General features: G+C 37.4%; 1 protein-coding gene across 16 annotated transcripts in view; it reads left to right on the top strand.

Annotated features, from left to right (window-relative positions):
* The window catches only part of FAM172A (family with sequence similarity 172 member A), a 511,553-nt gene that overhangs the window by 462,878 nt on the left and 36,512 nt on the right, over nt 1-12,163 (top strand). Inside the window, exon 11 of one of the 16 annotated variants that reach the window (XM_023212133.2) lies at nt 2,621-2,902. The exons of the other annotated variants lie outside the window; for them this stretch is intronic. Within the exon in view, the coding sequence (XP_023067901.1) occupies nt 2,621-2,640 (20 nt within the window). The 3' untranslated portion in view covers nt 2,641-2,902. Of the gene's footprint in view, nt 1-2,620; nt 2,903-12,163 lie in introns of those variants that run through there. 16 annotated transcript variants of the gene reach the window in all.

Here is a 12,163-nt window from a genome sequence, read left to right as displayed (position 1 = left end):
AATCTCTTATCTGTGACTCAGTTGGTTTTCTTATAAGTAAAATCATTTAACACAGACTCATTATTAACTTCACTATTAAAAGAAGTAAATTGTGATTTCGTTTATTTTTTCGAACATCATGTCAATTCTCTAGGTGTAGTAACTAAATCTGAATTTATAAGGTAAATTATTGAATGTACATATGAAACAAATGCATTGAAGGCCAGGCGCAGCGGCTCATGCCTGTAATCCCAGCACTTTGGGAGGCCAAGACAGGCAGGTTACTTGAGTCCAGGAATTCAATACCAGCCTGGGCAACATGGCAAAACTCTGTCTCTACAAAAAATACAAAAATTAGCCAGGCATGTTAGTGCATGCCTGTAGTCCCAGCTACCTGGGAGGCTGAGACAGGAGGATCATTTGAGCCTGGGAGGCAGAAGTTGCCATAAGCCGAGATTGTGCCATTGCACTCCAGCCTGGGTGACAGAGAGACACTTTCGCAAAAAGGAAAAAAAGAAATGCATTAATAAATCCCAAAATGATACGATGACTTCAGTCTGCTTTTACTGTTAAGGTCTTGTAATATCTGTCATAAGTGTAGAGCTAATATATTATACCTATTTGTGCAAATTTATTTATTTGTATAATTCATATTATGTATATTTATTGTCACATAAGCCATTTTTTTTTTTTGAGACAGAGTCTCCCTCTGTCGCCCAGGCTGGAGTGCAGTGGCATGATCTTGGCTCACTGCAAGCTCCGCCTCCCAGGTTCATGTCATTCTCCTGCCTCAGCCTCCCAAGTAGCTGGGACTACAGGCGCCCGCCATCACGCCCGGCTAATTTTCTGTATTTTTAGTAGAGACGGGGTTTCACCGTATTAGCCAGGATGAAGCCATATTATTTTTTAAAGTATGTTATAGCCCAGGTGTGATGGCCTCTAACATGCTTAAAAAATATATATGCCTATAATCTCAGCATTTTGGAGGGCCAAAGCAGGAGGATTGCTTGAGGCCAGGAGTTTGAGACCAGCCTGGTCAACATAATGAGAACCTGTCTCTACAAAAAATTTAAAAAACTTAGCCAGGCATGGTGGCACACACCTGTAGTCCTAGCTACTTGGGAAGCTGAGGCAAGAGGATCCCTTGATCCTAGGAGTTTGAGGCTGCAGTGAGCGATGATCATACCACTGCCCCCCCACAGCCTGGGTGACAGAGCAAGACCCTACTGCCAAAAAAATATAAAAATAAAAATAAAGTATGTTAGAACCAATGAGGTATATTTTATAAGGCCTACCTTACTATCAGAACACTATTGATACACGAACCCTTTGGAAAGCTTTCCTCTTATAATAAAACTAAATGAGTTAAATTATGCACTTAGTATTACAAAATACTACATTTATTTCTTTCTAAAAATAAAGAACTGTTGAAGAAATTATATTTAGAAACAAATTTCTTTCACTTGGCCAAAAAGGTATAATATTTCATTGTAACTTCTCATATTCCATTAGGGAAACAATGCACTATTTATTTAGAGTATACTTGTAATTGTAATTAACTATATGGAAATTACATTTAGCTAATTATCACCAAGACCTGAACAACAGGATGATCTTCCTTCTTTTGCTGTCTGCTGTGCCTCTCACCACCGAAGCCCAGCTGATATGTGAAAGGGGGCCAATCCCATTCCATCGTCATACATGCCCTTAGACAACTCTTTCCTTGTGCAGTCTATCCAATAGCCTTTTTTTTATATTCCATGTGGAACAAGGGGGAGATGGGTGTATATTCAGCCTACCCATCTATCTCACCTGATCAGTTGAAATAGCTTCTTTCCTCATTTCCTCCTAATTTCCCTACTCCACTCCTCCTAGGCTGAAATAATTTACCAAGTTTAGCCCAAATGGAAAAGAAAAATACAGGAGGAACCTTTTAGCTTTCCTTCAGGGGAAGGAGAATGCTAAAGCTCACCTACCTTACCTTTAGTCTCAAATAATAACTGTATAGAAAAGTTTATGTTTGTAACTTAAAGAAGAATCTTATAGAAAATATGTAAGAACTAGATTTCATGCTGAAATCTTAACATAAGCCAATTAGACTTCATAATGTTGCTGTAATGTGAAATGAATCTGGTATGGGGTATTGTGAGAGTACTCGTCATCTTGTGTAAGTTAGTTACAATTACAAGTAACTGTAAAAACAGTTTGGCACAGGTAAGCGAATTGTCTTATCACTTGATTGTCTGCAGTTTATATAGTTTGGTTTCAACCAGGAGAGGGACTGGAAGAAAACAGAAGGGATTGGCTGACAGAATAAGAGAGTTGGTGCTGTGATTTGAATATGTCTCCTCCAAAATTTAGATGTTGCCAGTGTAATGGTATTGAGAGGTGCGGATTTTGTGGGGTGATTGAGTCATGAGGGTGGGATCCTAGTCAATGCAATTAGGTTCTCTTTATAAAAGAGCTTGATGGAGGGAGTTAGTCCCTCTTGTCTGCTTTTTGCCACATGAGGACACAAGAGTTCCTCCCCTCTGGAGGACACAGCCCTCCTCAGACAACCAAACCTGCCAGCACCTTGATTTTGGACTTCCCAGCTTTCAGAATTGTGAGAAATAATTTCTGTTCTTTTCAAATTACTCAGTCTCAGGTATTTTGTCGTAGCAACACAAACTGGTCTAAGACAATGGAGTAAAACTCAAAAGATGGAGTTACAAAAGAGCAGCCTTGCTTAACACCATCTACCATCTACCCAGTGATCATCACTACAGAGTTGGAGAGAAGGAGGGACAGTAATTGTAATGGGGGTTGTCCTGTCAGTGCTCCTGGCACACATGAAAAGTTGTGAGAAAAACATATAATTCTGTTTGTACATTGGTTAACTGATGTCTTACTAAAGACAGTTAGGTGTGTAGGTGTGTATAAATATATTTTATGTATATGTGTATGGTATATAGCATATAAACATAATATTTAAGTTTACGTATCAACAGTTGTGGTAATTTTCCTAAGAATATATCTTAACGCATCTGTGTTGAGATAGGCATGCTATAATTATGACAATTAAAGACATTTAAAAGTAGCAACCAGATTTGTTTTTATATGTAATAATTTATTTACCCTGGTAGCTGAACTCAATACAGTATCTCCTTTTTAGTTTACTTTTATCCAATACAGGATAACCTGTTTTCGTGGAACCCTTTTGTCTACAAGGAACAGAGACCTACCCAGCTAACCCAACCCCTAATACTTGGAATGAATTTATAGTTTGTTTCCTAAAGAGGAATCTTACAGAAAATATGTAAGAACTAGATTTCACGCTGAAATCTTAACATAAGCCAATTAGACTTCATAATGTTGCTCTAATGTGAAATGAATCTGGTATGGGGTATTGTGAGAGTACTCGTCATCTTGTGATTAGAAAGTCATTGACAATTAATACTGCTCTACAAAACAACTACTCTTGCCACTTAGCTCTCATGAGACACATGGTATTTCTCTAGAGTGGTCTCTGTTTATCTCTTTGATTCCTTGTTTTAGTTACCTGCTGACCAGCTTCTTCCCCTTACTTACTCTTTCTGCCCACTCAGTACTTTAGCAGATGCATGGCCTTCAGGTCCCTCTAGTCTGACTTGACTTCCTGACTTTTCAGCCACAATCATCCACCGTTCTCTTGGTATCATACATTTAAATTTTTTTTTTTTTTTTTTTTTTTTTGAGGCGGAGTCTCGCTCTGTCTCCCGGACTGGAGTGCAGTGGCTGGATCTCAGCTCACTGCAAGCTCCGCCTCCCGGTTTTACGCCATTCTCCTGCCTCAGCCTCCCGAGTAGCTGGGACTACAGGCGCCCGCCACCTCGCCCGGCTTTTTTTTTTTTTGTATTTTTAGTAGAGACGGGGTTTCACCGTGTTAGCCAGGATGGTCTCGATCTCCTGACCTCGTGATCCGCCCGTCTCGGCCTCCCAAAGTGCTGGGATTACAGGCTTGAGCCACCGCGCCCGGCCATACATTTAAATTTTTAAGAAAATTATTTTTTCTCATCCTTTTCCTCTAGAGTAAGCTTGTCCAACCTGCAGCTCAGGATGGCTTTGAACGTGGTCCAACACAAATTCATAAACTTTTTAAAAACATTATGAGACTTTTTGCATTTTTTTTTTTTTTTTTTAGCTCATCAGCTGTCATTAGTGTTAGTGTATTTTATATGTGGCCCAAGACAATTTTTCTTCTTCCAGTGTAGTGCAGGGAAGCCAAAAGATTGGACACACCTGATAGGTGATGACCCTCTGAATAGGCTGTACTTAGTTTTGTGTCCCTTCCTGATTTCAGCAGCTGGGGATAGGAGGTGTAGGGTAATGTGAAACAAAACATGACCCCTTACTGCTGTCCCTAAAACAGGTCTATAAGCAATGTGGCTTCACTAAAAGGAGTGATTGGTGAGCAGGTACTATGATTCATACTTCTCATACATAATCTGCCCTAAACAAATTACTGTCCCTGGTTTGGGGCACTAAACCATTAACATGACCCATTGCTTAAATGTTACTTCCTCGAGGAAGTCCCAGACTACACTCTGTATATGCTCCTAGCATATGCTCCCATAATATTCTATATTTCCACCAGCATAAATCTCATCATGTCATCTTACTACTTATGCAATGCCTTTCTTCTCTCACAAACTCCTGAGGCCTGTGAAAACAGGGGCCATGTCTTTCCCATTCACCGTTCTGTCACCTGTACCTGGTCTAGTGCTTGGCTCATCAACAGTGTCCAAACATGTGTTAAGTTATTTAGTTATTAAGTGCCTTAACCCTGGAGTAATCAACTGTTTTAAATTATGGGCTTAATAATCTTCTAAAACCCAGCTCTCCCTCTAGAACATTTCCACTTCTGACAGTGACATTATCAGTACTCCCCAGACAGGGCAGACTCTGACTAATCTCTTTCCAACATCAAGGCAGTCATCATGTTTTATTGGTCTGTTCTTTCTCTCTTACCTGTGATTTCTTCTTCATTCCCAGTACCACCATCTTAGTCTAGTCTCTTCCTGTTCACCTGACTGGTGTCCCTGTCTGTAATGCCTCACCTGCTATTAAATCCTGTACATCTTCCTAAAACACAGCTTTTCGTACCTCTTTCTCTATATAAAATACTTCATTTGCTCCTCTTCACCTAAAGAATGAAATCCAACCTTCTGTGTCCATCACACTTGTTCCTGCTAAATCTCGAATTAGGTTTTCTACTACTATCCTGCACAAACTTTCATTCTGTCCAAAGAAGTCTAACTCTGTTCTCCAAATAATTGTAAGCATTTCTACTCCTTCTTTGTTCAATTGCCTTCTTGTGCCTTATTTATCTCTGGTCTTCTTTAAAAACCTACCATAAGTTCTACTTTCTTCATAATGACATCCCCACTACCCAGTCCTCAGTAATCACTTCTTCTTCTAAAGTTAGAGGACTTATTACCTATATGTGCAGTATGATGATGAAGAGTCTAAGCTACAGTCAAACTGCCTAGGTTCAAGTCCTGTCTCCACAAGTTACCATCTAGGTAACTAAGCAAGTTATTATACTTAACTCTGGTAAACCTTAGCTATATCATCTCTAAATGACAGCAATAATAGCAGTTACATATTGTGAGAATTCAATGTAATAATGCATCTAAAGCATAGTGAGTATTCAATAAATGTTTTCTATGACATTATTTGTACACTATTAACTTGTTAAATTCCTGTTATATGCTAGATAGAAACTGTGTAAAGAAGTTAAGATTTAAAAAAAAAAAAACCTCTATTCTATCTCCCATTTAGATTGTGAGACCCTTACAATTCATTCATTCTGTCCATACCTATTATTGAATAACTGCTACCTTCAAAACACTGTGCCAGGTACAAGGAATTACAAGGTGACAAAGTGGAACTTGAGGTGTGTTGTGAAAGAAGAGTGGGGTAGTTTAGTACTGTGGAAGCACGAATATAACTTAACAAATGAGTGGATAGACATGTTTATAATGTGTTTAGAGAAAAAAGCCTCTTTTGTATAGAATGAGCATCCTTGACCTTCAAGACCATTATAACTGAAGCCCTTGTTATTGTGCCTTACACATGGTGAGAACTCAATAAATGTTTATTGGCCTCAATGAGCATGGTGGCGATGATGAAGACTTTAGAGCACCACAATTTCCAGCCTCTCTTTAGAGCTGTTAACTTTATTTGGCTTCTTTGCTGCTTCTTTTTCCACTGAATGAATGCCAGAAAGTCGTTTTCAAATTTTTTTCTGTCTGATCAAGACTTAGATAATGTCTGCTTCTTTTGGTAGCTAAACATCTCCCAAACTCAGTTTCAGGCTGCAGTGAGAAGACACTGTATTATGGTATTGCCAATGGAAACCACTTCACATTTGGGCAACATCATGATGTCTAAGTGGCTCAGATTCAAGTTTAAGGATAGATTCTGGTTCCTGCACATTTGCTGTCAAAAACCACTTTATAAGAGCCAAACTGTGGACTCCTTCCAAGTGTTAGGCACTATTAGAAGTACCATTAAAGTACTGCAGAGTTTCAAAAGATTATGAAATTCTGATTTTTTTTTAATATAACATGTTTTACGATACTTCCATGAAATTTTACTCAATCCCTTGTTTCTGTCATGGGGCGAAAGGTAGTTAAAAATCTCATTTTTATATAGCATCACAGGTTTTCTAGAGAATGCCAACTTGGAACTTCGTAAAAATTGTGTACTGTTTTATACAACAGTGAATATATAGAACAATTTTGGTTTTCAAATGAAACTTTGAAATAAAACTTCAAGAAGACGTATAATTGTTTTTTTATGCTGTATATCTTAGTTATCCCCATCCCCTACCCCGACCTCCCAACCATACCCTATCCCTCTTTGCTTCCTTTAGTCACCCTGCAGGAAACAAGACATGTAAGACATCATAGTTAAAATAAAGATTTTTATAGGACCAGAAACTGTTTAAAAATAAAGATAATTGGCCGGGCGCGGTGGCTCAAGCCTGTAATCCCAGCACTTTGGGAGGCCGAGACGGGCGGATCACGAGGTCAGGAGATCGAGACCATCCTGGCTAACACGGTGAAACCCCGTCTCTACTAAAAATACAAAAACTAGCTGGGCGAGGTGGCGGGCGCCTGTAGTCTCAGCTACTCGGGAGGCTGAGGCAGGAGAATGGCATAAACCCGGGAGGCGGAGCTTGCAGTGAGCTGAGATCCGGCCACTGCACTCCAGTCCGGGCGACAGAGCAAGACTCCGCCTCAAAAAAAAATAAAATAAAATAAAGATAATTGGCCATCAGCCTATGATATGACAATTACATTAATTTAGCATAAAATTTATCTTTGAGCTTCCTTACACTCAAGGCAAAAAAGGAAATAAATGGCTGACAATATCTTTCTCACTTGAAAAGCAAAAACATATAAGCTCATCTGAAAAGATACTTTTCTTACAATAAATACCAAAGAAGTCATCACATATTATTTCCTTATAAACAATTATTTGTGAAATGATTTATTTAGTTTCTAGTTTCCCTATTAGAATATAAACTTTTTGAAGGCAGTGACCACATTGTTTTTGTTAACTACCATAATCTTCAGCTCATAGAAAGAATGATGATTGAAATGAAAATGAAATGAAATGAAATCACACAGATACTTGTCAAACACACATAGAGTAACAATGGCCATATCTTCTGCCCATTTTTTATATCAATGATCGGTAAAAAAACTGTAATGTAACATTAAATCATGACTCATATGGGAGGCCACATTGATTTTTATTATAATTTACCATAACTTTACTGTGACCAAAGATGGAAGACACTAGAAAATTGACCATTTACATGTACCTTAAACTTATCTCTTAAATATTATTGTCTTAACCACATTTTTGGCAGGAGCTGAGTGTTCAAGAATTCAAGGGTGAGTCCTCTAATGAGAGTCTTAAGTTGACCATGTCTTGTGTTTTGACTCAGAGAGATCTCAGACAAGCTGTTGGCATTATTCTGCTAGAAACATTAAATAACATTTATTTAATGTTTATTAAATAATAATATTGGTAAATAATAGCCATTCATTTACCAAAAAAGTATCAAAAATAGGAAGCATTATTTTAAAGATAACAATGCATATTCTATAGCAAATTTGGTTACTATTGTTTTTAGCTGAAAGGTTTCTATATTAGTTTACTGTGCCGAGGGTACTGTGTAGTAGAAATACAGTCTGGGGATTGAATCAAAGTTTGAAATGCAATGTCATTTTCATTGTAGGCAGAATTTATCTAACAATGACTTCTCATATAACACACTGAAATTTTATTTTAATGCCACTTATCATAAAGTGCAATTTGGAATAGGGCAGGTGAGTCTTGGATTCTTCCAAGGGAAATTAGTACTGTAATCTCCTCAAGGATGACACTTATGTTTTGTTTTACTTTATATGCCCATTGCCTAACAGTGTCTGGCATATACAAGGCTCTCAGGAAATGTTTGGACTAAAATTAACCAAGTTCATATAAGGTTATGGCATAACCTGTATTCTTCAGGACAGCGCTGTACTTAGACCACAAGTTACTGATTTTTTTTTAACATTTCTATATTGGGATGTAATTATCATAACCATTTTTCCAATATATTTGCTGTTGATTGCTGACAAAGTATAGGACATGTCATGAAAGATCAAATATGATAGGTCTAGAAGAAAGACAGGAAGGTTTAAGGGAACTTACTATCCACCTTGCTTACTAGCATTAGGCCAGTAGCCTAATGCATCTATCTTACCAACAGTAACTGCATCCCAGTTTTCCCACTTCCTGTGCAGATTTTCTGAGAATAATTGCAGATGCCTAACAAAATCAAAAGGAAGCAGTTTGCTACTGCAAACTAGTTGGGAGTTTGGTACTATTATCTGTGGCCTGCGAGAGGCCATCGTCTTTATGGTATTGATATTCCATCCATCTTATCTCAGATCTACAGATACTGAAGAGTGTTAACTTACTCCCATATACAATTTTCAGTCTTCTCTCTGACATATGGAAGTCGCACTTTTTACAGAGGCTCATCTTCCATATCCGCAGTTCACACTTACTGAGGCATGACGCATGCTAGGCAACTAACCCCTGGTGAAGAGTGAGGACAGCATGGAGAAATGAAAAAGACATGGGTGGTTCCTGACCTTAACAAGTTCCAACTAACAAATGAATAGCCCTGGTAACTCCTAATTGAAAAACAAGGGTCCTCCAAAATTAAGTTAAAAAAAAAAAAACAAAAAAAACTTATAAATGATTGTGCAAGGGCCTAAGCTACATCCTGAACAAATTTTAAAACTCTGCCATATAGCGCTGTGGGTAGTGTTAGTCTATCTTTGTTTGGGGAAACAAAAGAAAGATGTGTGGAGTGTTGCTTTTTTGTTTCTTTTAAAAATCTATTTAAATGTGAAGATATGTTAAAAATCAAGATAATGAACAGTGTCTTATTTCTTCCTTTTACCATACTTTTCCAAAGTAAGTGTGAATAGTACATGAATCCTTAAAATTATTTCCATGGAATAGAGATAGCTCTTTTTAGTGAGAATACTATTAATACAGAAGCCAGGGCATTGAATTCAGTTTTTAACCAAATACACAGTTAAAATTATGTTTCCTCTATTTCCAAAAGCTTTTAACAATCATATTTTTTATTATCATTTCACTCAAATGATTGGGTTACTGAGAATAGCAGACTTATAGCAGGTGAGAAGCAAAATGTGCATTATCTTGTCATTTTTAATGTTTGGAACTTAGCACCTACAATGTCTAAAAAGCATTTAAATAATTTTGAAATTTTGAAATTTTTTCATAACAGTGTATTCTTTTCTCTGGAAAATATAACATTTGAAGTTAACTACTTATCTCAGAAAACGTCTGTAATTCATTTTTAATTCAGTTTAATATTTATGGAGCTCCCACTAGATCAAGACTTTACCAGTCAGTCAGTCAACAAGTGTTAATTGCATGCCTCTCTGTGTGAGGCACCCTTCTAGGCGCTGGGAGGAAACACAGTGCAGACATAGCAAAGTTCCTGCCCTAAAGGAGTTTACATTTTAGTCAGAGGAGAGGGACAATAAACATGAGCCAAAATACAAGCTAGTGAATAAATGCCCAAACAAATAAATGATTTAGTATATTAGTAAATGTTACAACAAACATTTAACAGGACAATGGGATGAAGAGTGACTGAGACAGGAAATGAGGAAGTAGGAAAAGTGGCTCTCCTTTAGCTAAGGGTGTTGTATGTGGCCCTTCCATTTTTTTCATACTCTGAGGCTGTCTGGTCCCTAGTCCTGTGGCTGCTACTGCACTTCAATTAACTACTTAAAAATAATATACTGTCTTTCTACTGCAGAGTAATATAACATCACTGACTTAGGTTGTTTTCTCCAGGAAAACTGACAAAAACACACTAATCCAACCAAGTGTCTTGCCCTTTCCCTTGCATATTACTAACTGATTTTCAAAGGTGAAATTTCTCTAAGCCATGGAAGGGGAATGAGATGCTGGGAACCGGGGGAAAAACTAACAAGCCCCCACTGTAGGTCCTAAAGAGAAGAAATTTGAATGTGACACAAGGATTAAGCACTCAAATACTTAGTGACAGAGTTACTGACCATAGTGAGAAAGTGAGGAAAATGGATACTAAGGACAGCGTAAAGTTTTCCATTACTGGCATATCATAACTGTGAAGGTGTCCTATACATTGGTTCAAGCCAGCTTCTGGTTTATATATTTACATGGCCATGTATATGCAAATGATAATATTAACTAAAGAAACAAGCTCTTAGAGATAATATAGAGAATAAAGAACACAAAAATCCCATATATCTGAAACTGACAATTAATATTTCCATTTGGATGGTGCTTCAGAATGTATAAAATCCTTTCACAAATATTATCTCATAGAGTTCTCAAGAACAATGGTATGAAATGGTACTATTATTATCTCAATTTTATACATGAAGAAACAGAGGCTTTGCAAGGTGATTTGTGCAGAATCATAAAGCTAGAAAGTGTTAGAACTAGATGTCTCACCCAAAGATTATGTTTACAAGTCCAGTGTGTTTTCCACCACACTGCAGCTACAAAAGATATTTTCAAGAGGAACCAGGAACTAGACACAAAAAAGAAGTAGTCAGAGTGGTGATAGGATTGTGAATCTGAAGCTATGACTAACATGTCGGTGAGAAAGTAATCGGCAGTATCTTTTGGCAACAGAAGGCTGCAGGCATAGGACGGGAAAAATGGTTCTCAGAATGCAGTCAGAAAACTAATCAATGATTTTTTAAAAGAAAGTTTCTACACAGCAAAGTGATGATAAGTTTTGCAGGTAACAAGGAGGGATTTGATAAGGAAGAATGGAGGGGTCTTATGCCAAGAGTGTCTTCAAATAATTTTATGAAAAACAGACATTAGCAATTAAATAGGTAGTCAAGATAAATAAGAAGTTTGGGAAAACATAGTATGCTAAAAGGAATGGGGGAAATATCATAAAAATATCATGATATCTAAGAGGAAAAAGATATTTTTTATGTGATGTTCCCACAACTAGGCATTCTCAAATAGAAAGAACATTTCTGTGATCTGTTGAGAAAGAAAACATGGACACAAATAAGGGAAGACATGTCAGGCTGAGGAAAGAAAGGTTATAGAAAAAATATGCTCCTACGGCATTCTCCCTTACAGTATAGCATAGTGTTAATGACTGTAAAATAAAGATAGGAAGGACCACCAGCTTCACCTTAGAGGGGGTTCTTCAAATTGCAGCTATTACAGAGCCCTTGCCTTATGGTCACCATAAACTCTTTTCTGGTGGCCACTGGAAAACTAGATACCATTAAGCATTTCAAGAAGTTAATTACCATAAAAAATGACTCAGACTCATCAGTTTTATTTCATTTTATTTTTCTGTTTTCTGATTTTCTGAGTAGCACTAGATTATAAGCTCTTCAAGGACAGACTATGTCTCATTCATTTTTGTATCTTCACACCTAGCAGAGTGTCCAGCATACAAAAGTCAATAAATGTTTATTGAACTCAACTAAATTATTTTAAAATGCAAAATCAAGAGTCCCTATCTGAGTCAGTCATTCATTCAAGTGACTCAACATACTCACCCTAGAGCCAAAAACATGGGTGTGAGTCCAGT

The sequence above is a fragment of the Piliocolobus tephrosceles genome, chromosome 4 (assembly GCF_002776525.5).
Source record: "Piliocolobus tephrosceles isolate RC106 chromosome 4, ASM277652v3, whole genome shotgun sequence".
Lineage (NCBI taxonomy): Eukaryota > Metazoa > Chordata > Mammalia > Primates > Cercopithecidae > Piliocolobus > Piliocolobus tephrosceles.
The sequence above is the reverse complement of the archived record's forward strand: the minus strand, read 5'-3'. Positions and strand labels throughout refer to the sequence as shown.